Source organism: Spermophilus citellus (genome assembly GCF_964194105.1).
Source record: "Spermophilus citellus genome assembly, chromosome: 8".
Lineage (NCBI taxonomy): Eukaryota > Metazoa > Chordata > Mammalia > Rodentia > Sciuridae > Spermophilus > Spermophilus citellus.
In genome coordinates this window covers 351,802-379,076 of record NC_138189.1, presented here as the reverse complement: position 1 = coordinate 379,076, position 27,275 = coordinate 351,802, and the positions used below count along the sequence as shown (strand labels likewise).

General features: G+C 54.6%; 1 protein-coding gene across 5 annotated transcripts in view; it reads right to left on the bottom strand.

Annotated features, from left to right (window-relative positions):
- Positions 1-242: 242 nt before the first annotated feature.
- The window catches only part of PCGF3 (polycomb group ring finger 3), a 34,743-nt gene continuing 7,710 nt past the window's right edge, over positions 243-27,275 (bottom strand). Inside the window, exons 2-11 of one of the 5 annotated variants that reach the window (XM_081304861.1) lie at positions 24,579-24,617; positions 24,160-24,299; positions 23,361-23,491; positions 22,355-22,451; positions 20,113-20,168; positions 14,524-14,631; positions 13,563-13,651; positions 6,936-7,073; positions 4,259-4,339; positions 243-3,702 (exon numbers count right to left, since the gene is read on the bottom strand). In XM_081304861.1, coding sequence (XP_081160987.1) covers positions 3,655-3,702; positions 4,259-4,339; positions 6,936-7,073; positions 13,563-13,651; positions 14,524-14,631; positions 20,113-20,168; positions 22,355-22,451; positions 23,361-23,469 — 726 coding nt within the window. In that variant the 5' untranslated portion in view covers positions 23,470-23,491; positions 24,160-24,299; positions 24,579-24,617 and the 3' untranslated portion in view covers positions 243-3,654. Of the gene's footprint in view, positions 3,703-4,258; positions 4,340-6,935; positions 7,074-13,562; positions 13,652-14,523; positions 14,632-20,112; positions 20,169-22,354; positions 22,452-23,360; positions 23,492-24,159; positions 24,383-24,578; positions 24,618-27,275 lie in introns of all 5 variants that reach the window. The other 4 variants (XM_081304858.1, XM_081304857.1, XM_081304860.1 and 1 more) reach the window with 4 other exon arrangements.

The following is a 27,275-nucleotide window of genomic DNA, read 5'->3' as shown; positions in this document are numbered from 1 at the left end:
GATGCTGCCTACCAGGCTCACTCGTCTCCAGGTGATCTGGACTGCCTGGTATAAGGTGAATGCCAGGCAGATGGCCCTCGGCCACACCGAGGGGTCAGCAAGTCTGCGTCCTCAGCTCAGGCGCAGTCTTCTCTGGCGGTTCCAGCCCAGGCACAGGCAGGGCCAGCTGTTCTCCAGCAGGTCAAGGGTCTCATGCTCACAAACACCTGACGTAATAAACTTCCAGCCCAGGAGATGCGGTAGGTTTTCTTCTGCTTTTATTACAAGCATATAATATTGAGTGGCAAACACTGAGTACAAGCTCCACCGCCGTGAAGTCAAGCATCAGGAGTATTCCCCAGAGTTCAGACAGAAGCCGCCACCGAGGTACAAATCACACCAACGAACGGATGAGCACATGAACTGCAAGCCACACATTCAGTGCCCAGGTCTGCCCCATCACCTGCCCAGGCCAGGGACACCAGCCAGTGCTGTGTCCCAGCCCTGTGTCCCACCTGCAGCTGGGCTGAACCACTGAGGTGACGTTCCCCTGAAGCCAGGCACCTTGGGCGCTCAGCCTGTCCTCCCCACGCTGACCCCTGCCTGGTGGGCACGGGCGTGGTGAGTCCACGGTGCAGTCCTAACATCGATCGTTTCCAACTTGCTTATCTCCATCTGTTTCCTTGGTGTATTTCAAGATCAAGGCAGAGACACACTTGTGTTTTGAGCTAAGGTCATGTGATATGGGGAGCTGGCGTGGGTTCCTGAGGAAGCGGGGACTGACTGTGACCCAGCTACCCGACAATGCCCCTGATGCTCTAGACACGCCGCGTGCTCATGTGTGACGGGGGAAGCTGCCCACAGCACGCTACAGACCACCAAGTGACGTCTTGCGTGTTCTATTTAGAAACCAAACCAGACCCCAGGGCCACCTCGGGTGTGGCCCAGCCTGGCTAACCCGGCCACATGAACTGGGGGCCATGGGCCACCCTGCTGAACACCACTGGCAGATTTCCCACACCCTCAGGAGCAGCGTCCTGGTGACAGCAACCAAGAGGAACAGCCAGACGGTTGCATGCGTATGTTTTGGGATCCCACCTGCCCTCCCTTCTCCTGCAGCAGAACCGAGCTGCCATGGTCTGCATGCGCTCCTGGAGGCACGCTGGGCCTACCGAACAGAAGCAGGTGAATGCACGTCACCTTGCGAAACACAGGTGTGACGCTACGCAGAGCAGAAGCTCCAGACACCTTGAGTTCATCCCACACGCCAGCAAGTAAAGCTGGACACCGAAGCTGGAGGAGGGATGGGAAACAGGATAGAAGGCTTAAAGTAGAATAAATAATTTTATAAAGTTTTCTTTTACCCCGCCCCCCGCATTTTAAATCCAATATTATATATTCTATCTGAGTTTTACACTCCTGTGAACAGGGCACCTAGTAGACCACGCGTGGGAGGTGGGTGCCAGTCTGTCCAAGTGGCCCCGCGAGCCACCTCACTGCACTTGCTGCATGAGCACGCCATGAGAAACTGCCCCACAGGCTCCTTCAGCCAGGAGGCTCTGCAAGGTGTGCTAACTGGCCCTGGTGGTCATGCTGGAACACGGGCGGCCTAGAGTCAGACCAGCTCCCTCAGGCCTGCAGGCGAGGCAGGCTCGTCAGCTCCAGGCTCCGACTAGGTAAGGCTACGCATCAGACCAAGGGTGAAGGGCACTGGCCGTCCTGCAGAGAAGACAGCCACGTGATGGAATCTTAGAAAAATAGGTACTTTTGCTGCTGAGGTTTGGTCAAGTTACTGCAGCGACAGGAGCAGGGCTGCTGGCCGCGGCGTCCACCATGCTGCGGCAGAGCTCTCAACTTAGCACCATAGCACGTCCCGGGACTCCATGGCATCTGCAGGCCACACACACACACCAGAAGGCTGCACAGTGGGGTTCATTCTTGTGTGAACCAGCTCGATTCGAATCTGGAGGCTCACGTGTCAAACCTCTCTTTAGTTTCACCGCACAGGACGTACCTACATTCTAATGTCACACTTAGAAGTGCTCTGTGACAACGTGGCTCTGTGGGAGGCTTCAGCAGTACGTGTTTTGAGGTAGACAGGTAATACTTGCTCATAAATCCTTGTAGAGCAACCCTAGAGACCATGTGCTGAACAGCAAGCCTGGAGCACTAACTCTCATGGCCCTGGCTTATTCGAGGAGGTGGGCTCTGACCAGCCCCTCACAGCACGTGTCTGCTTCAGAAGGACCAGGAACTGGACCAGTTACTCCAATGCTTCCTTGCCCCTCACACTAGGTCTCAAGGCTGCTGCTTCCGACATTCTGTGTAAGTGAAGCAGGAAGCAGAAGAAAATAAGCAGAGCTGGATGCTGACAGCCCACCACAACTTTCCAAGCAAATCCCAGGAAAACCCCAGGCCTTGGTGAGGCCTCCTGGTGACCTGGCCTCAGACAGAGACTCCCATTTACCCAACAAGAACTGGTGGGCAGCACCTGGCAGGGACCATGGGGTCAGGGTAATGCTTGCCCTGCAGGGCCGAGACAGGGGTCCCAAAGCTCCCCAGAAACACCAGGACTCCTATGCTGGAGCTCTAGGACCGCCCTTCTGCTGGGGGTGGGGGTCCGCGTGTACTTGCTGGCAGAACTCATCCTCTAACTCAACAGCAACGCGACACTGGGGAGCAGGGAGGACTGGCACAGAGCACCCTGCCTGTGACCCGGGAAAGATGTGCTGGGGGAGCTGCTTCCCCTGGGCCTGCCCACCCCAACCCAGCACCTTCCCGGGACAAGGGTGGCAAAGCACAGTGGCCTCCATCTACAGGAGGAAGAGCCCTGCTGGTCTTGCTTGGAGGCACCCGGCACCAGCACCCCAACCCGACACTGGTCTGACAAGCCCCTGCCCAACATTATTCCTTAGCACAGAAACGGGGAGGACAATGTAGGAAACTAAATGATGGCACCAAACAATCTGTGCCCTTTTTAATAAATGAGATTTTTAAAAACAAGAAGGGTCTTTAGGCCCGTGCTGAGCGGGCTGAGCCACCTCTGGTCTGCCAGCCGGTGCGCCAGAGCCATGCTGGGAGCCTGGGTGGCATGGGCCCTCCAGCCCCACACGTGCACCTGGACGCATGCCTGGACTGTGCTGCCCGAGGCAGGGTGGACACTAGTGCCCACTCAGTACCAACGCAAGCCTCTTTTGGTATGCTTTAAATTAAATCTTTATATATCTTCTAAGTCTTCAGGAAGCTAAAGGCAACATAAATATTTACCATGAAAAGACTTTTTCAATAACTTAGGAAGGACTCAATAAAAGTACGGTATTTTTGAGGCTTATTAAGAAACCAATCCGTGAACTAAACTGAAATGAACTCAGATTCTCGAGACCTGGAAAGCGAGCGGAGGTCTGTGGGACGGTGACCTGGAGCCTCGTGCCGCGCCTGCCGGCCGAGGGCCTGCGGTGGGTAAGCACGTGCGGCTGCGCGGAACTGCAAGTGTTTTCATCCTCTGTAAACACGTGCTGGTAGTGTCTTGTAGGGTGTGGATTCTCTTGTACAAAAGTTATAAATATTCTCTATTCAGAAGTCTGGTCCACCCGGCACCCAGAAGCAAGTTCTGTTGCGGGTGCTGCGCATGGCCGTGTGGCCCCTGGGACACAGGGCCAGTCTGAAGAGCCAGGCTCACAGCAAGTCCATCTTGGGTCTGTAGTGCAGCAGGAGGGGCGCCTTCTGTAAGACAAAGTCATGGCGCTCAGTAGGCCACCAGGGTCAGTGGACACGCCACCTCCCAGGAAGGCAGGAGCCATGCCCCATGCTAAAAGACCCACAGTACTACCCTCGACTCCCCTGGTCCAGGGCCATGCAGGGCTGCTGGGGACTGAGCCCCACATCCTTGGACCAGGTAATCCAGAGACCACCTGTGCGTTGCTCAGGCCCGATGCCAGGGCCCAGGGTGCCAGCCCCTCCCATCTGTGCCAGCTGTGGTCTCTCCTGCTCCAGGTCTCACCCCTTTGGCCACGGGAGCCCTGACCTCATTCAGCCCAGTCACCTCCTGCCCTTTCTGCCCAGGATGGGGGTTCTACTATGGTTCCCTGCTTCAGTAAGCCACCAAAGGTTTGCAGGTTTGCTGAGCACAATAGTCACTGCCTCCTGCCCCAACAAGGAGTGGGAGGCTGAGGATCCCCTCCCGAGGAGGTCCAGCCAGGGTGAGAGCCCAGGAAGATGAGAGCTGCATGGTGGGTTCTCAGGGCAGTGAGCACCATGGAGCACACAGGCACAAGCTCACCTTGAACCTCCACCGTGTGACCACCACGAACTTGAGGGTGTGGTCCTTGCCCAGGATCTCCTCGTTGCACAAGATGTCCAGCTGGTGGAAGAGGGGCTTGCATTAGGGACAAGCTGGCCTGTGGCTAAGGCCCCACTGACCTGCATGGAGATCCATGACATTGCCAGCAGGAGAGAACATACTCCCGGGCATCTGTGACGTCCCCTGAGCACCGCAGAAGGGCGTGACTCCCTTGTCCACCTACTCCTGCCCCACAGGAATGGAAACTGGAGCAAGCACAAGGTGAGGTGTCAACTGCTCCTGAGGGGCAGCCTCCCTACACAGGCCCAGGGCTCAGCCACAGGGGGCCTGTGGACAAGGCCTGGCCACTCTAGCCCCAAAGCTGCACATGCTGTATCCTTCTCAGGCTCATAGCTTCTTGGGTGAGCCCCGAGGGCTTGTGTTGTCCTATTTATGTACTATCTATGTCCCTGCCTCCATTCCCTGAGGAGCAGGACATGTGTCCACTCCTGAGCAGACAGCCTCAAGAACCTGGAAGGTCAGAAGCAGTTTGGTCAGCATCAAGGATGGCACCAAGGTACCTGGACAGTGCAGGTGGGAGGGAAACTGAGCGGTCCAGTGGAGACTCAGTGCACACCTGTAATGGCCTTTTCCACCACATTACCAGCCAGGCTGCTTCCACCGAGGTGCCCTGCCCATCGGCCCCCTCCCCACCGTCCTGCCCCCCACTGCAGTGAAGGAAAAGGGCTCCCAGGCTTTTCTTACTACACAGACTATTTTTGGAGCCACTTTAGGTCCCACATCGCTGATTGGCAGAAGAGCTCCTGCCTGGCCCACCTAGCCCCAACACCCAGGTCCACACCCCAGGGTGCCTTTGTTTGGTGCGTGAACCTGCACCCACACAACAGGGCCTGCTGTCTGTAAGGAGCCACTCAGCGGCTGCTCAGCCTCCACAATGCCAGGGCTATGAGGTGCTCCTGGTTCGGAGGCCCGCAGCTGGCACTCTCTCCTGTGTTTTCTACAGCATGTCTCTGACTGCATGCGGTGGTGATCCAGGTGGGCATGCCAATGGCTCTGCTTCCATACGCCCTGTGCTATGCAGAGCAGTGGCTGCTGTGCCCTGCGAGGCAGGGTGTCACCTGTGACGTGTCCTGCGCCTCTTGTCCTCTCACACAGGCTCCTCTGTCCTGCCCAGCGTTTGTGAAAGTGGCTAGAGAGCAGACTGTGGGATCCCGGAGCTCTGGGACCACAGCAGACACCTCAACGCTTCTTGTCACTCCCAAGGACAGCTCTCTGTGCCAGGGAGCGAGGCTTACCCAGGACCACTCCCCTCCAGGGTGTACTCATGCTCCCTCTAACAAGCTCTGCCTCCTCTTACACAGAACCCCAAGTCCCCTCACCCCTTCCAGGCCAGCTACCAGCGGGGCTGCTGTTCAGCACAGAAATGCAAGCCAAGCCACATCCCTTCCCTGTTTTCTCCTCTGCTTTCTTCCCAAAGCAAGTTGCATCTGGACTTGGTTTCTCTGGGCCCCAGGTGGCTGGCATGTGTAGTGTGTCCTATGGGGCTGCGCTGGGTCAGGACTGGGTCCCTTCCTGGCCTCCTGAGACTTTGCTTTGTGGCCCTGCAGAGGCCCTTTGGCCTCTCACATGGCCTCTGTGGCTGTGTGCAGAAGCAGACTGGGAAATTAGCAAGGAGCAGGGGCCTTCCACAAGCAGGGCTGCAACTGCTGAGGGCCTCTAGGCTACATCCTCACAGGCCCCAAGAGCAGCAGACAGCAGGAGAGCAGTAAGCCTGTCCTGACGCCTGAGCCAACCTGGGGTCAAGTCCTGACCCGGGGCTGAGGGACTGAGAGGCCTCCATGAGTCTGTCTCACCTTCCACCGCCTCATTCTCATACAGGGCTCTTTTGTTTTTAGATTTAGGGTCCAGAAGATAATCTAGGATTATTTCATTTCAAGATCACTAACATGATTATGTCCACAAAGACCTGATTTCCAAATAAGGTGCGTCCGCAGGTTCTGGCTAGGCCGTGGTTCACCTGCCAGGCCGTGTCCACACACTGCTCGCCCCAGCACACCTCGTGTCAGCCACCTGGGTCCTACACAACACCTTGACCTTTCTCTCTCACAGCTCTTACCACTGGCCTCTCCTGCTCCTGTGTCTGTGCCCCAGAGCTCACTTTTCACCCAGCCCGAGGGGCCTATAATGCTACACCACCAGTCATGAAGCCTGGCCTGGGCCCAGAAGAACTGGCTCCTGCTGGCCATCTGCACCTCCATGTGAGGGCCATGGTTGCTGTGGTGACGCACTCTCTTCTACAGCCCCCGATGCCCAGGCTCTGGGTCAGACAAGTTTCACTACTGTTACAACCTCAAAGCTGGCAGCCACCCACCCACTTCACCCAGCCATCCTGACCATCCACGCAGGAGGCAAACTGCAGGAGCAGGACTGCTCCTCAGGACAAGTCTCCAACCTGCTCCAAGCACCCTCTCTTCCCATAGCCTCTGTTGCTTTTCCTGTGGATGACCTGGCAGGGCAAGAAAACCCAGCAGGAATTTTGTTTCTATTAAAATTTCCAAAGTTGTGGGGAAGAAACAACAACAACAAAGAACTTGAGAAGGATCTCTTACGAGTGGGGAACGACGCCTATCTCCTCTGCTCACAGAGGAGCAGTTACCTCGTTGAAGGAGGAGAGGTTTAGCTTCTTGGCGATGAACTTCTTCAGGTGTAGGACTGTGGCCTGCGCTGAGCAGCGGATCCATTTCCGCTTCAGACCCCGCAGTTTGCTGCTGTTGCATTCCAGGCAGATGCTCACCTGGGGACAGAGGGCCATGTCAGCAGGCAGTCAGTTGTCAGCAGGTCTCTGATCTGCAGGCCTCCACTGATGACCCTGCCTTAAGCCTAGGAGCCGGGCCTCTAAAGTCAGAAGCTGCTTTTCTCCATCGCTGCAGTTCTCCTTCAGGTATTTGGACAGTCTCCTCAAACTGCCTGCCGTCACCCTGCCCTCTGCAGTCAGCCCGCCCATCCTGCCCTTGGCGAACAGATGCCCTGAGGGAGCCTTGGCAGAACCCTGGCAGGGTGGCTGGAGCATTCAGAGAAGCTCGGAGGGACATGGCATTAGGTGTGGCCTTGAGGATGAGGCAGACATGGAGACCAGTGTGGCCTTGGGGAAAGGTAGTCCCTAGCAGAACCACAATGTGATTGTGCAGTTCTCTGGAGGAGCAGCAGCCTCCAACTGTCAGGGCAGGGGTACCACAGGATTCTAGTGCTGTGAGCCACTCACCCACTTCACCCACCCATCCTGACCACCCACAAGGCAAAGGCAATCTCCCAGGACTGCTGCAGAAGCCTACCACCTCAGGAGGTGGGAACCGAGCACCTGGAGAACACCGAGGCCCCTTAAAATTCAGATAAAAGAATCAACTGACACATGATGTCTAAAGTGGTAAGAGATGCAAAAGGGAGAGTTACAAGTGTGAGATGCAGGCACATCATCAGCTAGCAAACACGAAGCTAGAACCCAAGAGCGGCTGGCCATGGTCCATCTCAGTGTGGAGGGTTAACCTCCGAGAGATCTCTAGAGGAAGCTAACCACAAGAAGCACAGAGTCAGGCACCAGTTCAAGTAGGGAAGGAAGCAGAGCACCAACAGAGGTGAGCTGGAGGGACAGCCATGTCCAGGCAGTGTGTAGGAGTGGCAGGGCCCCACATGGGAACACTGGACAGGAGTCCTAAATGGTGAGGCACAGTGGACCTCAAGTCAGGAAGAAACAGAACCAAGAAGATAAATAACCGAGAGTGTCAGGATGGTGGCACCCCTAGCATCCCAGTGACTCTGGAGGTTGAGGCACAAGAATCAAAAGTTCCAGCCTCAGCAACTTAGTGAGACCCTGGTCTTGAAATAAAAAATGCTTTAAATAGGGCTGAGGGTGACCCTGGTAGAGCACTGTGGGTTCAATCCCAGTAAAAAAAAAACAAGACAAAACCAACAAAGAGAATGAAGCAAAGTCAGCAGCAAGCAACTGTGAAAAGCGGAGCTCAGGGGGAAAGACCCTGGGGAGGAAGAGAGATGAAGGAGGAAGAAAGAGAGGGCCCAGATGGGCAGGTGGGCAGGTGCAGAGCGATGCTAACCCTGGACCTTCAGCATGCAGACGTTCGTTCACTTGAGTGATCTGTGGCCACTAGATGAGCTGAAGCAGAACTTACAACCTGCAAGTGAGTGGCAGTAAACAGATTACAGAAAACTTAGCAATTCTCTGCCACCAACAGCACCTGGTGCCAGAAAGGAGAACAGAGAAACACGGGGCTGTAGAGTGGCAGAGACCCGCTCATATTCACCTGTGGTCACGGGGAAGCAAAGCTACTTGCCAGGTAAGGAAAAATTCTGATTTGGTTTAAAAATCCCTAGCAGATAGCTACAGAAAGCATCACACTTAAGATGTTTAAAAACTAACTCCAGGCACATGTCAACCAAAACAAGACTGGAGAAACATCTGAATCTGTGTGCACCAGGAGCTGAGCCACAGTGACAGCTTGGAAGCACCCCCCTGTGGACACCCATGGGGTGGACACCCACTGGCACAACGCAGCGCAAGGGCCACTGCCCTTGCAGGTGTGTGCTGGCCATGTGTGGTGCTGGTTGAGGGGCCACCTGTGCTCAGGAGGGGGCTGATCACAGTCGGCTGACCCCAGGTTGGGTGTGGCCCAAGTGCAGTGGCAGGCACAAGGCACCCTTCACGGTGTGGGGTCTGCTGGGCCCAGCTGCCGGCTCCAGCCAGGGTTCTGGTGAGGAAGCTAGCCTCGTGCCCAGCCTGAGTGCAGCTCTGTGGAAGACAAAGGCAGGCAGGGCCTACTGATGGCCACATCAGGAGTCCTCCCCTGCCAGGGGCTGCTGCCCAGGCCCTGAAGCATGTGGGTGTGCAGAGGCCACTGGGGCAGAGTGTGCTCGGCTGCAGGATGAGTTCAGCGAGGACTTGGCTTTACAGCAGTGTCCCCAGCCATTTCAGAGCACCCAGCAGAGGCAGTGCACAGTCATCGGCCAGGCTGGTCTCATCTGCTCATACCCAAGTCCATCAGAGCTGCACACAGAAACCTTCCCCAGGCTTCCTGCACAGCTCTGTCGAAGGCAGACCCCTGCCAGGCGGTCTCAAGGCTCACCAATCATAGAGGCCCAAGGACGAGCACTCCTCTCTTAGAACTCTGCCTTTTCCCAAAAAGAATCTACAGACACTCGGATTCTCTCTGGTAAAGGTTCCAAGGGCTTGCTGAGGAAAGCAGGCAGCTGGTTCCCAAGGCCATTCAGAGGAGCAAAGCGCCAGTTACTCAAGACAATCTTTCTCTTTCCTTTTTTTTTCCTTTGGCAAGAAGCCCAGGGACACTTAACCACTGAGCCACATCCCAAAGCTTCTTATTTTTTTCTTTCATTTAGAGACAGGGTATTGCTAAGTTGCTTAAGGCCTGGCTGATTACTGGAATGACAGGGTGCACCACCACCTCACCTGATTCTCAAGATAATCTTGGGGATTGTCCTACTATATCACAGCTCTGGTAAATAGTTCAATAATGAGGCGGGGTGGGTTACGTGGGGCTTGCTGGACAGAACAGACCCATGCGGTTCGCAGGTCTCCTGGTAGATACTCCTGTAGCAAATGGTGGTGAATGCACTGGTCGACTCATGATGGCCAACTGCACCTCCTCCCACACAGCCAGCTGTGGGGGTTATAGCCTGACCACAAAAAGCAAGCTTTACACTGGAGAAAAGAGCCTTTTAACAAATGATGCTGGGCTGGGGATGTGGCTCAAGCGGTAGCGCGCTTGCCTGGCATGCGTGCAGCCCGGGTTCGATCCTCAGCACTACATACAAACAAAGATGTTGTGTCCGCCGAGAACTAAAAAATAAATATTAAAAATTCTCTCTCTCTCTCCCCCCCCCCTCACTCTCTCTTAAAAAAAAAAAAAAAAAAAAAAAACAAAACAAAAAAACAAATGATGCTGGGAAAACTAGTTATCCATATGTAGAAGGAGACTAGATCCTTATTTCTCGCCTTGCACAAAAATCAACTCAAAAATGGATCAAAGACCTATGAATTAGCTGGGCACAGTGGTCACACCTGTAATCCTAGTGGCTTGGGAGGTTGAGGCGGGAGGATCACAAGTTCAAAGCCAGCCTCAGCAAAAGTGAGATGGTAAGCAACTCAGTGAGATCCTGCCTCTAAATGAATACAAAATAGGTCTGGGAATGTGGCTCAGTGGCCAAGTGTCCCTGAGTACCAGAATCCCTGGTACCCAAAAACCAAAACAAACAAAAACAAAAAATAACAACAACAACAACAAAAAAAACAACCCAGAAACTAAGCAACTCCTAGAAGAAAATAGGGTCAACATTCCAGCTTTTAGGTACAGGCAATGGCTTTCTCAGTAGGACCCCTAAAGCTTAGCCAATAATTCCAAGAGTTAATAAATGGGACAGCAATAAATTAAAAAGCATCTACACAGCAAAGGAAACAATTAGGAATCTGAAGAGAGAACCCACAGAATATGTAAAGAACTCAAAAAAGTCACCACCAAAACAATGGATAACCCAATCAATAACAAATGGGCAAATGAACTAAACAGACACTTCTCAAAAGAAGAAATACAAATGGCCAACAGGTACATAAAAAAATGTTCAACATCGTTAGAAATTAGGGAAATGCAAATCAAACTACCCTGAGATTTCATATCATACCAGTCAGAGTGGCAGTCATCAAAGATACAAACAACAATGCTGAAGAGGATGTGGAGGAAAAGGAACACTGTTATACTGTTGGTGGGACAACCACTGAGGAAATCAGTGTGGAGGTTCCTCAGAAGACTTGGCATGAAACCACCATGTGACCCAGCTAGACCCTCCTTGGTATTACAGTCATCTTACTGCAGTAACACATGCACACCCATGTTTACAGAAGCATGATTCACAGTAGCCAAACTATGGAATCAGCCTAGGTGTCCATTAGTGGATGAATGGATATAGAAAATGTGGTAAAAATACACAAAACAGTTTTATTCAGCAATAAAGAAAATGGAATCATGGCACATTCAGGAAAATGAATGGAAGTAGAGACCATCATTAAGTGACATAGCCAAACTCAGAAGGCTAAGGGTTGTGTGTTTTCTCTCATATGCCGAAGCTAGAGAAGCAAAAGGAAAACAGAAGTGGGGTAGATTTCAAGAAAATCAAGGGGCGATCAGTAGAGAAGAGGGATCAGGAGATGGAAGGTGGGGAGGGAGGGGAAAGTGCTGGGGAGTGAGACTGGCCAAATCATATTGTTATATTGTGTATTGTGTGCATGTACAACTTTGTAACAACAAATCCTGTCAATATGTACAACAGTGATGCACCAGGAAAAAATGTGGGAGAAAAAAGCAAAACTTTAAAATGGGCTGGCAAGAGAGCACACAGCACAGGACATGGGGCGCCTGTAGCACCTTCAGGGCAGATCCCCCACTGCAGGGCAGGCCACACAACATGCAGCAGGCAATAGCACACAGGAGTACGAGGCCAGTGAAGGCACCTGTAGGAAGTGAGCAGAGGGCAGCAGGCTCTAAAAGTGCCGTGGTCTGCATGTGTGGTGCCCAGAGCTCCTCCCAGACATGCTGGAGCATCCACAGATGAACAGCTGGATCAGGACTGGGCTGAGCTGGCGGGGACTGCAGGCAGGGGTGTCATGGCTAGGTGTCTCTGGGGCAGGCCCCACAACACTGCCTTTCCAGGGGCCCTGCCCCTTCCCACTGCTGCCTGGCCACCGAGAATGGAGCCACCACCATGTCTGTCTGCCAAGAGGTGCTGCCTCACCTCAGACCAGAGCCCTGGAGTCGCCCAACCTAGAACCAGACTAAGCTTCTGAAACCATGAGTCCAGATCAACTTTTCCACCTCCAAGGTGTTCTTGGGTATTTGGATCACAGTAACTAACGCCGAAATAAAACATGCATTGTCAAGCATAAGGGCACAGCAGACAGGACTTTGCAAACTAGAGTTGAGAAAACCAGTGTGTGTGTGTGTGTGTGTGTGTGTGGCGCGTGCACAGCAGGGCCTGCTCTCATACACACAAGGCCACCTGAGTATGGAGCTCCAGGCACTGCGTGCGGCAGCAAAAATCAGTAGGTCAACAGTGGAAAAAACTTGAGCTGCAAAGTGTAAGTCAAATAGAGCAGAACACTAGGTACAATCCTCCACCACCCATAGCACTAGGTCCAGGCGCAAGACCACATGGTCCAGGCGCAGGGCTGAGTCCCAGGGAGCAGGGGGACAGGTTTGGGAGACAGAGCCTCATTTGAGCAACCCTCTAAGCCACCTTCAGATGGTGACTGACACTCATAGACTCAGGACCAGACAGTAGCATGGGCTGGGGCCACACCACCAAGGTAACCTCTGCTCTAGGGCTTGGGCTGCAGTTAGAGCTGCCTTCATCATACCCAGGGCACCCGTAGCCCTGTCCCTGCTTCTGGCGAGGCCCACCAAGTGTCATTAAAGTGCAGACGTGGATAAAGAAACATCAAAGGTCCCTGTGCTCTGCCCCAGCCACATTTCAGCCAAGCTGTGTTCTGCTGTGGCCAGCCCAACCCCACCTCTGCAAAGGTCCTGACCTGAGTTGGCAGGGTTGTGCCCTGGGGTGTACCTGGCAGCTGGTTACTACCTCCCAGCTGCTGGGACCACAATACAGGGAAGCTGGGGACTGCCCCTCACAGCTCCTTTCTATCCAGGGACGTTGAGTGAGCCTTTTTGGCTATGCACAGTTCCCTGCACCTACCCGTTCCCACATGCTGAACTCATCACCCTGGAGCAAGATCAATTCTAAGCATTTGCAGGTGACTGCGTGAGGCTTTGAGAAAGCTGCCATGGGTGGGCACCAAGGCCCATGTCGCTCTCCCACACGTCCTGGTTCTCTCCCCAGCATGGCCAGGGTCTCCAGACCCACTGAGCAGCAGCTCACAACAGTTCCTGGCCCTTGTTTGAGTCAGACAAGGCTCTGCTTCACCATGAAGCAGGAAGACTGCTGGAGTTTGCAGAGGATGACACATGTTAGGGAGGGCTGGCAGCAGGATGTGAAGGCTCCCTGGTTGCCTGGTCATGAGGGAGTAGCCCAGTCCCTCTCACTGCCCAAAGGTGCTCCTCACAGCACAGAGCGTCTGGGAGGAGGAACCTGAGGGGACTGCCATGTTTAAGTCTGGAATGTATAATGGACAGCACATACGTGTGTCTGGTAGTACACCAAAGGGAAGAAAGAACAGCTGGCATGGCGCTGGGAGACTCGTGGGGCCTACCTGCTCGTCACTCCGGTGGTAGTCGTCATCCTCCTCCTGCTTCTCCTCTGTGGTGGCTTTGTGTGAACTGTCGTCTGCTTTGGTCTCACCTGTCACACAAAGAGAAAACACTGAGAGTTGGGGATTTCCCTCCACTGAAATCCAGAGGCCCTGAATCCCAAGCCACTGAGCAGTGGTGGGAACCCAGGGGTGCTAACTGCATTGAGAAGGCCTGATGCCATGCTCTTCTCAACCCTGAAGCACAAAGTGCCACCAACAGTCTCTCTCTGAGACTGGCCTCAAGAGCCCAGTGGAACTCAAGCCTGTGCAAAGGTCTGCCAAGACAAGGTGCCCCAGGCTGCAGGGCTCCTGAGGCTGCCCGAGGCTTGGGGACCCTGTCTGAGAGCACAGAGATAACTGAGCAGTGGGCAGCAGGACCAGCGCCAGGCTCCCACAGCACCTGGCTCCAGAGCCTGTCCCAGAACCCCAACAGGGTTAGGGCCAGACTCTGGCCACCTCCCTGGCCTGGGGTGACTCCTGAGAACCGGGTGGCTGGCTCTCCACATGGCGGTGGCCAGGGTCCTCCCCCTGTCTGCGCATCATCAGGTTTACTCAGGCTGGTCCAGAGATTTCTCAGGAACTTGTGTGGTCCACCAGAAAAATACCAGGCCTCAAAGATTTGAACAATGTTCAGTATGCAGAGACTATAAGGTGCCATCGACTTCACACCCAAACCAAATGTTATTTTGCCATTTTATGGTAAGACAGCACAGTCCAACCTTAGGAAGCTCACCTTCTTCTTCCTTAGGCCCTCTGCCCTTTGACCATGACCTCCAGGCACGTTCTGGTGTCTCTGGCTCTCTGACCCACACCCCATGCCCGCCCAGCACCCCTAAGGGCTGCCTCATGGGTGGTGAAGCCACCTAGAGCTGCACCAGAGGCCTGATGGAGCCCAGGCATATGCAGCCATGGAGCCACTCACCATTGCGGGGATCCAAGTGCTGTCTTGCGGAGCATGCCTCCCCCTTGATGTCGCCCGGCACTTCCAGGCCCAGCTTGTGGTAGAACTCCCTCTGCTTCCTCATTTCCGCTATTAAAAGTTAACAGACAGCCTTCAATCTTCAATAGGAAGGGATTCAGCAAGACTGCACAGATGCCATAGAAGGAATGCAGATTTGGGTTATGAACCCTGAAGACTGCTACTGCCAAGAAAGCAGCAGGTGAGGCAAGAGCTCCTGGTCAACGCAGCACTGTGGGACCATGCAGCGGCGCACAGGAACCAGGGCGAGGCCCTACCACACAAGAACCTGTCGAGTGGAAAGGCTCCCTAGCCCTGTGACCCGACCCCCTCCGCAGCCCCACAGAGTGCTGGGGTGTAACAGAGGGAGCTTTGGTGATCCTTGGGTACCACCACTGTGCATAGACAGCTCGGCGATCCAGATGTGCTGTCTGGTGCCCATGGCCGTTTTACCATAGGCAGTGCAGGAGTGCTCACAAGGGCCGAGGGTGGGCTTGCCAGTAGGAAAAGGACCAGGGCAACCGTGCCTGGAAGCTCCTGGGTACTGACAGTGTCCACCCGGCACTGGGCCAAGAGTGCCCCCTGGTGTCAGCATCCAGCAGCAGAACAGGAAACCCTCCTCAGAGAGGAACTCCCCCTGAAGACAGGCAGAAAGTCCCTTCTATCCTTCTACCTCTGCCAGATCTGCCAGACTGCTGGCTGACGGAGGGCCTGAACACAGCTGCCAACCTGCACCCTCACTGGACAGCAGGCCAGCCTGGCACCTTTATTCCAGGGAACCATCAGTTCCCTGCTACTGAGTGACTCTTAGCTAGTGCTCCATCCATGTGACTAATGCTCAGACCTCAGGGAAGAAGCAAGAGGCTGGACACCACTCAGGACACACAGGTAGCAAGAAAATTCAAGGGAGCTGCTCGATGACGGCCCTATCAAGCGTCTCTGGGAAAACTAATTTGTGTAGCTGACACAAAAGTCCTTTATTGATTTTTTTACCTGAATATCTGTTTTTCCCTACAGACAACGAGCCCCAAGACCACCTGGGCAGAGTCCTGGGTGTGTCCAGCCCTACACAGCTGTTCTGAAAATGCCCAAGTGTGCAGGAAGGAAGATGTATAGGCTGAGCACTGCAGGAGCAGTGGGCATTGCTAGAGGCGAGAGGCACGTGCACTCTAGCCTGAGAGCCAGCAAGGGTCAGCTCAGAAAGGGGTGTCCCCCCACTGTACAAAAGCAGCCCAGACGGAGGCACGGCACCCTGTGCATGACATGGGACAGCACGGCAAGCCCACAGGACATGGGGACATGAAGCAAGCAACTTGGGTTGGACACCTTAGCACATGTTATTTCTTTACTTCTCACCCATGAGGACACAAAAGAATAAAAATAAGGGCCCCATGTCTCTACACACTGAAACATTAAATGGGGATTGTTTTTGGTGTCATGTACCTAAATACTTTATACACTTTTTAAAAAATATTTATTTATTTTTTCTTAGTTCTCGGCGGACACTACATCTTTGTTTGTATGTGGTGCTGAGGATCAAACCCGGGCTGCATGCATGCCAGGCGAGCGCGCTACCGCTTGAGCCACATCCCCAGCCCTACTTTATACACTTTAACAATGACATGAGAATCCTACCATTAGCCATCTATTCCCAAAGAACCAGGTAAATGCATGAGGAGATTAGAATCCAGCTATCTGCTGAGTCCTGTTTGTAACGCTGGAAGATTGGAACTGCTTTAATGCCACGGGTCCCACCGCAGGGCTGGCCCTCCAGACAATCCCCAGCAGCACACAGTGCCTAAGCCTTGGTGGCTGCTCCTAGAGAAGCTGAAGCACTGGCCAGTCACAGCAAGGCAACCCCACGCACAAGCCGCCCTAGGATGAGCAGCCATTCACCCAGGGGAACCTGACAGCCATCCGACTGTGACAGAGGTCACATCTGCTACAAAGGAGCACACGCCACAACACACATGTGCCATGACACACAGACTTAGACTCCATCTGCAAGATGCCCCTTAAGGAACGGAAAAGGAAGCAGCAATGTTGAGACCCACAGCCACTCCTAGGAAAGCCATCAGCCACCTGGGCCAGTCTGACAGAGGTGTCCCTGGGCCCATGGTGGGTGCCAACCTGGGGGTGGGAGGCTGAGCCCGCAGACCAGGGCAAGCCCTGCTCAGCATGTGCGCCAGCCTGCTGTACATCACTCAGGGCAGGAGCTCTCCCTGTAGAGGGCAGAAGGACAGAGGGCAGAACTGAGGCTCTGCACAGCCCGGTTAACAGGTGAGAAACAAATCCCCCCAAATTTTTATTGAAGAAATTCAAAATACAGTGACAGCCACCAAGGGCAGTTTTCCAGAGTGAGGATGGAGCCCCTGTGGGGTGACACTGTTTGCCTGGCATCAGGGCTCACATACATGTCCCCATACTCGTCTGCCACGAGGCCTGCGTGTCTCACTTGAGGTCCCCACACAGGCTTGTGCTGTGAACCTCTCCAGTGTGCCTGCTCCGTGCTGGCCTTCCACCATACCCAGAGCCACGGGCGTGGTCCTCCAGCTGAGGCCGGGTGCAGACTCCTCTACCATGTGGCTGACTTCCTCTGGACTTGTGTCTAGGCCCCAGACGGTGCTGCGCCAGGAAGCACAGCTGTGGCAAGTCTGGACAACGAGGTCCTGCCTCTGTGGTGTGGACCAGCAACCCCCAAAGGCCCAGTGCTCGAGGCTTGGTCTCCACAATGGCCCTTTAGGGAGTGGTAGAGAAGAGGCCGAACCTAGCGGGAGACCCTCTGAAGGGACTGATGTGGGGCCTCAGTGCTTGCAGGCCTGAGGTGAGCAGCTCTGCTCTGGTCACGCTCTTGTCAGGTTGTGCCACTTCTCCAGAGGCCTGAAGCAACAGGCTGATTGGCCACAGACTGGAACCTTCAAAACTGAGCCAAACCAGTGCTTTCTCTTTGTGGGCTGACTGTCTCGGCACTCTGTGAGGGTGAGGGAAAGCTGAGGGCAGGAGTGCATGCCGAGGTCCCCCCCACACACTGAGGTCCTGCACTCTGGGGTGAGTGTGGCTTTGCCCTGTGGCACCAGGATGGACAGGAAGAAACAGTAGGTCTGAAGTGAGAGGCTTCCAAAGTCACTCAGGGTCTGGTAGCACTGAGCAGAGATAACTTCGGCCCTTAGATCAGAACAAAATCAAAGACCTAGATGGCTGCTGCCAAGCTGCTGAAATCTGTGTAGCCGTGTGGCTGACGTGCGTGGCAAATGTGGCTCCTGCCAGCAGACAGGCCAGTCAGGCCTCACTTCAGCCTCACCGTCGCTTCCCACTTTCACTAGGTGGTTCTGCTTGCTAAGCAGGTCTGTTCTACATGCTTTCAGGAGGGCAGTCAGTTGCGGGCCTGCTTTTCTCCTTCCCCAGCTTGGACATTCTGGGTGGCATGATGACAGAAAGCTTGACCAGCACTGGTACAGGTGCTTGAAGGCTCTCACTCTGCAGGCATGATGCTGAGATGTGCAGAGTGCTGCCTGCAGCTCAGAGCAACGAGTGCACGACCCTTGGCTTGCAGCAGACACCAGCCTGCCACTGGACGGGAGGCAGACCAGACGCCAGGCATGGCCCCGTCACTGATGCACTATGGCCCTCAAGCCATGAAGAAGGCAATGGGTCAGGTGTGGGCTGTCGGATGCCAGCACCTGTGCCAGCCAGTGCAGCAGGGCATGAGATAAAACGACACGCAGGCACCATGTCCCCAGCAGCTCCATGGCCACAAGGGACCATTCAGAGCAGAGGAAGAGGTGCAGGGAGGTCTGCTGCTGTATGTGTGAAAATCCTCCAGGCCCTAGGCATGAGGGGAGGGAAAGTAGGAAGGTGGCCTCAGGTGTGAAAAAGGCAACCTAGTTAGCTCAGAGAACAGGTCTTGTCAGGGGGAGACAGGTTTAAATACCACAGAGCCAAAAAGAAACAGCTGGCAACTAAATGGATTCCGGCCTCTCACAAGCAAAGCAAGAGGAGAACCCAGAAGCTGTCCCAGGGACACATGCCACACTCCGAGATCCCAGGTGTGACTCATGGGTACAAGGCCCTGCTTACTTGGAGACTTTGGCCTGAGAATGAGGTTTACGAACATTGGCACAACCAAGGAAGCCAGATGACCTGCAGCCTACCTCCACCAAAAAGGAAGTGAGCTGCTGCGTCAGGGTGAGACTCACCTGAGGACCACCTTGACAGAGTGAGAATACTCAAGAAGGACATCCACCCCAGAGGAAATGTGCCGGTCAGAGAAGAGTGCTTAGGGTTGCACCAGCAGGAGGGCTAAGCCCAAATGTGCGAGCCTCCCGCTCGGGACGTGAAGCTGAGAACCTGGCTCTCCAACTCGGGTCCTCCAACTTCCAAGTGGGGCCAATGGTGCCATGCTGGATGGGTTGGTGTGGTGAGGGAGATGCGGTGCCCAGGAGTGAGCAGGTGCTCAGTACAGCTGGCCTCCCACACCACCACTCTCCTCCAAGCAGCAGTGCCAGAAATGGCAGTGGAGAGGCAACTGCACTGCCTACGGCCTTGGTGTGTACTCCTACCTGTGGTGAAGTCGTGGGTAGCCCCAGCACCTCCTGCCCTGGGAGCACTGGCCACCCAGGCCGCCAGGATGCCACAGGGACCCTGGCCCAGTAGGAGATATCTGCTGGCCATAGACATGACCCAGCTTCAAAAGGACCCTAATGGCAACGTACAGGTGGCCAGGGTGGGTGGAGTGTCGGGAAAGAGGATGGAGGATTCCGGGTCTGTCCTGCCTGCCCTACAAACAGACCTTCAGGGAACCTGAGCAGCAGTGTGTCTTTGTCAACATCTTCCAGCCAGGAGAAGAAGGGAACAGCAGGAGCAGTACAGCATCTCCACTGCCCGCCCAGAAGCAAGGACACGGTGAACCCCTCACCTCCAGGGCCAGATAGCACCTGCTCAGGGGTAGCCAGAACAACTTGGAGCTACCGCCAATTTCACCCACCCCAGGAGGCAGGTCCTCTGCAAGTCCAGACTTGGGGGACACCCCAGGATAAGAAGTGCAGAGGCACCTCCAACTGACACTGAGGAGGCTGTGGGTCAGTCCTAAGCACAAGCCCTGTGTGCATCCTGCCAGAAACAACCAGAAACACACACAAGCCAAAAGCCAGAACATTCACAGGATAACCAGAGACAATAGCAGGAGCGGCATCTGGCAGGAAGCAATCCCCATGCCTCTCCCACCAGTCATGTGGGCATAGGGTTAAGCAATCCTAAAGGACAAAAGCTAACACCATGGATGAGCCGCAAGGTGCAGCGGGTGGCATAGGAGCCTGGTGGAGCTGCTGGAAGCAGCTCAAGCACTGCTGCAAACACATTTTGAGGTCTCAGCGTCTCCTTGGGGGCGTTTTTGCCTTTTCCCAGGACTGAGACAGTCCACACGCCTCAGAAAGAGTAGAGGAGAATCCAGCAGGAGTCGGGAGCAGGGTGCACAAGACGGTGCCACCAGGCTCTGCGAGCTCGCCCCTCAGTCAAGGGTCAAGCCCCCAACTTAGCGCAGCATGTGAGTCTTACCTTCCTGGAGGCCTGGCACCAACTTGTAAACGATGTCCTGCATGGTTCTGTCATGACTGCAGAGAGAAGAGTGGGGTGTCAGGGGACATTACTCGGTGGCTCTCACATTGTCCATGTGGTCAGCACAGGTTTTGGTGGGGTTTTCCTTTCAGTTTGCATATGAAAAAATGTGCTGCCCAAAGTTCTCAATGACCTGAACTGAAGCTGTTCAGTGAGTGTTTCAAAAAGTGATGGCAGGTCAGAAGGTTACCGCAGCAATGATGCCTGTCCTGCTGGACCTGGGGCCAACTCACGGGGCAGCTCTGGGCTACCCACACTCTGCTCCTGCCCTCCTGCCTGGGGCCCCAGCTCCATGAGGTCAGGCCTGATCCACTTGGAAAATTTCTGACTTTCAGCTGGAGCTGGAGCTGGGGCTGGGGCTCAGCAGTAGAGTGCTCGCCTAGTGCATATGAGCACCACATAAAAATAAATAAATAAAACAAAGGTTCAAAAAAAAGAAACTGTTTTCTTTTTTAGGTAAAAAATGGTTAAAGAATTGTTAGTTTTCAAATCAACTTTAATTTCTAAACATAATTTCCACAAAAACAAAGCCTTTATGCACCAAATTAGTGATATCTAAATAACTGACAAATTTTAAAACTTCATAAAATTCACAGAAATCCAGCCATCAAGGGCCAGGTGCAGCAGCTGTTTACAAGGATGGCGGCTACTCCATGAGCAGAGTGGAGTGTGGAGGGCCATGCGGGCTCTCAGGCCCCCCTCGCCTTCGTCCTGAGCAGGACACTTGTGCTCAGCAGGCCTTCAGTGCACACAGTGCCAGACACCTCCCAGCACGATTCTCTCCCACCAGATCTTGCCCACCCCAGGACACACTGGGTCATGCTGCCTGCCACCAAGCTCTACATCTGGGTCCCTCATGGCGCCAGGCTTTGCCACCTGCCTAGGAGTTGCAGGGACCTTTCTTCAGAGCAGGGGCTAAACAGATAAGAATGGCAAAGAGGGCTTTTGAGTGGCAGCCCCTGGAGTGAAGCCCCTTCTCTGACACAGGCTGAGAGCTGCTCTCTTTCCCTTTGTCACATGCTCCATGGCCTCTGCCAGACCCTGGAGCCCAGGTCCAGCACCTATCTGGGATGTCTGCCAGCCTGGCCACTGTAAATCCTGAACACAAATGCTGAAGCTGAGAAGACCGTGCCACACCCAGGCTTGGTGTGGCAGTCCCTGGTCAGCCTGCCTTGCCCTGTGAGTGCAGGGTGGGCACTTGAGGAGGGTATGGGGGCTGCCATCCAGGCTGTGAGGAGGAAGGGGCTGAGGGCCCAGAGGCCAGGGACCCTCCACAGGGGAGGTTCTCCACCCAGCTCATAGCCATGAGTCCTAACCCAGAGATGAACTGGAGACGAGAAGCAGGACCCAGCCCTGTGGACCCAAGCCCAAGCCCCCAAGGCCTTGCACCTGGTCAGCTCCAGTCCCAGCCCCACCCCTACTCTCTCCACATTAGCACAATAGCTTGATTCTTCGAGGAAAGGGTCTGTCCCCCAGGCAGTACCTGGAGAAGGGGCGGCCAGCGTGAAGGCCCTTACATCTCCTGCCATCAGTAGTTCTTGTGGGAAAACCCCTCCCTCAGGTTTGCAAAACTGTACCCCAAGAGAGCAGACACAGAGCCACTGCAATCAGCCCATAGGAAGACCTCTATAAGGCAGAACCAGAACAGCAAGGCACCAGAGGTAGATGGCACCTGGAGAAGAGAAGCCCAGACTGCCAACTGACACCCGAAGGGCCACAGGACCATGCAGGGCTGCCTGGAGGCTGGCAGGGCCTCTGAGGACTGGTACCTTCCCCTGTGTTGCCCACTGCACAAGTTTAAGCAGAACACAGACATACGCCAAGCCCTTCGACAGTTGCCTTTAGACTTTTCTTTGCTCCCACAGGTGGTATAGGGGCACTGTGTTTCCTCCAGTGGCCCCCCAAATCTGAAACTGCACCTGGCGAGCTCCTCCCTCCTGGCCCCATTCCAGGTTCAAGTTATTTCCACAGAAAGTGGGTCCCAGGCCTGACTCACACTTCAAATTGAACTTCAGCCACTCCATTAAAACTCGTGAAATCCCAGGTGGCCTGGAGATCTCTCCAGCAACCTAGGCCACTGCATGGCCTGATGTCTGGGTGCCTGTGGAGTGGCGGCTCCACAGGGAGGGGCAGACGCCTGTGGCTGCTCAGTCCCATTCCACCTGGCGCAGTGTGCACTCACCCAATGTACTGCAGCGGGTGGCTCTGGTGGATCACTATCCTGCAGGTGGGACAGGTGTTGTTCTCCTCCAGGTACTTCACCAGGCAGCTCCTGCAGACTGTTCAAGGTGCACTCAGTGAGAAAGCAAGTCCAGAAGGGAGACACTGGTTCACACCTGCCCCCCCCCCCCCATGGCAGCCAAGGAGGACATCTCTGACTCATTTGCAGGTGTGACACGCAAGAGTCACATTCTTACTCCTGAAAGAAAGCACCGCCCCTTGGGCTTTACTCAGCAGTGGGAACTAGGGTCCTGGCTGTTCCACAGGCAAGGGCACTAGGGTGGGCTGACGCTGAGAGCTTTCCTAAGCTGGCCTGAAAGACTACAGCATTTTCTTTGTACAACACAAAATGAAAAAATTCAACAAAAATCACCTGGTTATGCCCAATGGCTTCTAATGCAATTAACTTAATAAAGTGTGTATTGAAATGGGTGAGTGTTTTCTAAAGGGAGCAGTGAAGAGTGGGAGGTCATCTGTGCAGAGCCTTTGCGTCAGCAAAATGCTCCTCAGCGGCCACCAGAGGTACCATCACCCTGGAGGTGACCAGTACCTGCTTTGCAAACAGAGAAACCCACACAAGCCCAGATGGTCAGAACAGGTAATCAGTCCCTAGGAGCAAACCAGTAGACACCCACCTGAAAAGTGCAAGACTTCATTTGAAATGTAAAACAGGCCTCTCTGCCTGCTGAAGGAGAAAGTCGCCATCCCATAGGCCCTATGGCAACAACACAGTAGCTCTGTGTCCTGTGATCCTAGGGAAGTCTCATCTCCAGGAATCCCAGGGCACTTCTTGACCTCTCCTGGAGTCCCTGCAACTTTCCTGGCCCTGCTGCCCTTGCACATGAACTAAAAGCTTTTGGTAAGACACAGCCAAGTCCCCAGGAACACATAGGAGGAGCTGCCTACCCACCCCCCTCACTGTGGTCCTTGGAACCATCTGGAAGGCGCAGAGTTGTAGGCGGACTTACACGTGTGCAGACACTCGGTCACCGTGGTCGCATCAATGAGGTACCCACTGCACAGGCGGCAGGTGATGTGGGCATTTATGTCCCAGAGCTTAATCTTCCTGGTCAACATCTTTGGCTTCTGCAAGAGAAACCTATGACAACTTCCATCTAAACCACTCGATGGGTTTCACCTAGCCTCCAGCAAACACTGTCCCTCCAGGGATGGCAGAGCGTGCCATGGCCTGGTGGCCACAGATTAGCTGCTTGGGCCAACTCCACTTCCTAACTGGAGGCCCATCCCTGCCTCTCAGGTGGGCATGGAGCCAGGCCAGCCCTCTCTGGTCCATGGCCTAGCCCCTGGATATGGTAGTAGGTGGAGGATGGCCCCTGACTCTAGGAATCCACCACCAGCCACTGCTGTCCACCAGGGCCTGTGGCTGCCAGGAAGACATCAGAGCCCCAGGGTGGGAGGACTAGTGCCATCCTGTGGGCTTGACCCCCTCTGCGCCAGTCTGAACCAGACGCCACCCCTGACCTGCAGGCACTGCAGCTGAGGCTCAGGCCCTCCTGCTCGCAGCTCCCACATGAGTCAGGAGGAGAGTGCAATTCAACCCCTCTGCACACCCAGGAGACAGCTGGTGGCTCCCACAACGTGTCCCACACAGCCCTGTGGGCTCCAGGTACACACCTGCTCTCCGCAGTCACAAGTATGGCACGAGTGCTGGCGAGGCCATCTGACACTGCACCCCTCCCCATTGTGCCTCACCCCCACAGTCTGAGACACCACCATCTTCACCCCCCACCCCCCGGTGGGCCTCACCTCCTCTGGACGTCTGCGTGTCCCTCCTCTCGCGTGGCATGGAGGCTTCAGGCCACCAAGCGGATGCGCCGCTCTTCCCTCCCTCTGCACTCTGGCTCACTTGGGCACCTCCCTCCTGGCTTCTGCTCTGCTTCCATCTCCTAGCACAGAAATGGCACTAGTCACGTCACTGATGCTCCTGCATACAGTCCTGCCACTCCGTTCTCAGTGGACCAAGCAAATCCTGCAGCAATGGGGACGGAGTCCACAGGTCACATTAACCCAGAGGAAGGCACTGGGCACTGAGAGTTGCTGTCGTGGACGCCACCCGGGAACTGCAGACCTGCCCGTGGCCACGACACACTGACCCAGCATGACTCTGGGAATTGCCCATTGATTCAAAGGCACAGGAGGAGGGAGGCCAGCTCAAATGCACTCACCAGAGAGTGGGGGCCGGGGGTCCCGCTACATCGTGAAGCCTGAGGAGAAGCAGAGACAGGCGTCACTACAGGACATGGGGCAAGGTGCTGCCCACACAGGGGCCCACCGCCAGCAGCTCTGAGCCTTGGGTGGTTAAACATGTCTGCTCATTTACTTGCTTAAAAAAAAATTTTTTTTTTGAAAATCAATGATGGCGAAGAAGGGGGATTTACTACGGAGACAGGTGAAGTATCTGCCCAGTGTGCCCAGCCCAGCCAAAGCCATGGGAAACTATGAGAGCAGAAACCTGGCTCGTGGGGACACAGAATGGAGGTGGGGGCTCTGTCACACTGCTTTGGACCCAAGAAGGCAGGAAGGGGGTCCATGGAGTTCCCCAAGGGAGGCAGTGGATTTCAGGGTGAGCTGCGCAGGGATTGTGGAGAGGGACTGTGAAGAACAAATTTGTCATTAGATTCCTGTGATACCCATGACTTCTGCAGCATTTGCCCACACTGAGCACTGTATACTTTCCTGGTCAGACTTCCCACCCACTAAGAGAATGTGCATGAGGAAACGTGTGGGCACCTGGCAGGTGTGCGGCTCAGGGGAATGAGGACAGTGAGCTGGGCGCTTGCAACAGTGAAGAACTAGAGCAATCCCTGCAGAGCTACATGGGCTTCCAACCACACGGCCACCAGGGACTGTGCTCTTGGACAGGGCTAGGAGTATTGGCGACCGCTGTATGTTGAGGGGAGCTCAGGAGCCCAGCCAGGCCCCCCTAGGTGCGTCTCCTGAGCACTTGTTTAGGGCTCTGTTCTGACATGGGAGCAAGTGTCCCCAGAGAAGGGCTTGAGGATTGCCTGGAGCCAAACTCTGGAGAGCGCCAGGGCTCCAGGACAGAGTGAGGCATGAGTTTGAGAACAGTGCTCAGATATGGCCTTACGTGTGCTTACACCCAACCTGTACCATGTTCTCTTTCAGGTATTCCCATAACTGCCTTTGACTAACAATCTTGAAGCTCAGTTAACTTCCCCAAGGATGGGACAGAGGAGAGTCTGTCTTCCCAGCAAACTGAGGCAGAACCAACAGGCCTGTGTGCAGTCCTTAGAAGGTAGGGGGATGAGCCAGCTTGTGGCCAGGGCTGTCCTGAACTGTCCCTGCCCAGTATGGCAGCCACTGACCACCCAAGGCTGCGAAACTCCAACGGTGCCTCATGTTACGGAGGAGATGAAGTGTTAGCACATGTAACTTTTAACAAGTCACAACCAGTGGGTCCTGAACTGCGCAGCCATACACATAAATCCCCACTGCCTATGTCTTGACAGCACCAACAACAATAACCAAGCATAACTGGGTGGGTTACCGAGGACATGAGAAGATGAGATGAGCAGGCATACGGGTGGGCATCTGCAGACAGCCTAGTGAGTGAGCACAGAGCCGCAAGGAAGGTGCCTGGCAACATCGGTGCTGTGCACAGCTTCAGGGTGACAGAAACCCAAGTCCACATGCAACTGGTAAATTCCTCAGAAATTGACTACTTAGGAAATTCCCAGAATTTGAGACAAGTGGAGTAAACCAAAACTCTATTTTAGAAGCTGAGTAAGCAACTGCAAAGTTTCCTTCAAAGAAGACTCCTGCCTGGAAGTCCCCAGAGGGACCTACAGGGCAGCCAGGACACTCCGTCCTCTCAGGAAACAAGGCAGCTTGGGGCAGCTTGGGCAAAGTGTTTGCCTGGCACATACCAGACCCAGGCTTCTGTCCCTAGCACCACAAGAAACGCAAAGACAGCTCTTCCAACTCAGTTTGTGGACCAGTGATGCACACACCAAACCCTGCCGAGGTCAGAGCAGAGGGAAAAGGACAGACGCATCACCCAACAGGACCAACTGCCTCAGCCACTGCTCTCCACCAGGCAGAGGCTGCCCTGCACTATAGGGAGAACACCTCCTTAGAAGAAAGGCCACATAGTCTACAACAGACACACAAACCACTTGACAAAATTCAACACCTGCTAGTAATTTTAAACATTCTTAAAACTTAGAAGGAAAAAAGTTCTCCAAGAGTCATTCACTAAGAGGGAGCCACTCAGGTGTGTGTGTGAGCAGACTCCCTGGGCAGAGGCAAGCTCCACAGAGAAGGCATGTACAATGACAATACTTGGTCCTCTGTGACATGGAGTTCCAAGCAGGCAAGCCTCAAGTTAGGACTATAAGCTGGTGGACCTTGTGTGAGTGACCTCAAGAAAAGAACAGTGTTCAGTTTACAGCAAGATGCAGACATCACCACAGACCTGCCTGCGCGTGTGGATGAAGCCATGTGGGAGCAGACCCTTGCACCTGGCAAGGCCTTTCTGCCCCTGGAGAGCCTGGTGAAACAGAAAAGAGGCAGCAGGTATGAGGGAGATGGCCAGCTGGACTCCTTGAGCACAACTTCACTGGATTACTGGAAGCTGTCACCCCACTGCAACAGTGACAGCAAGGCACGTACGGCAGAAGGCACACAGTGAAGCTGACCCTCTGGGTTAGCAACACCCTGCAGGACCTGTTCTTGTCCTGCCCACAGCAGCAGCAGAGCTCAGCTTGCCCTCAGCCCAGGCTCCTCAGAGTGCCATGAGGCCAGCTGGGATACAGGGCTGGCTGGGTACTTAGTGCTCCCTCCACTAAGGCTACTTCCACTTTACACTGAGTTTGTTGGGTCAGGACCCCATTTTGGAGGTC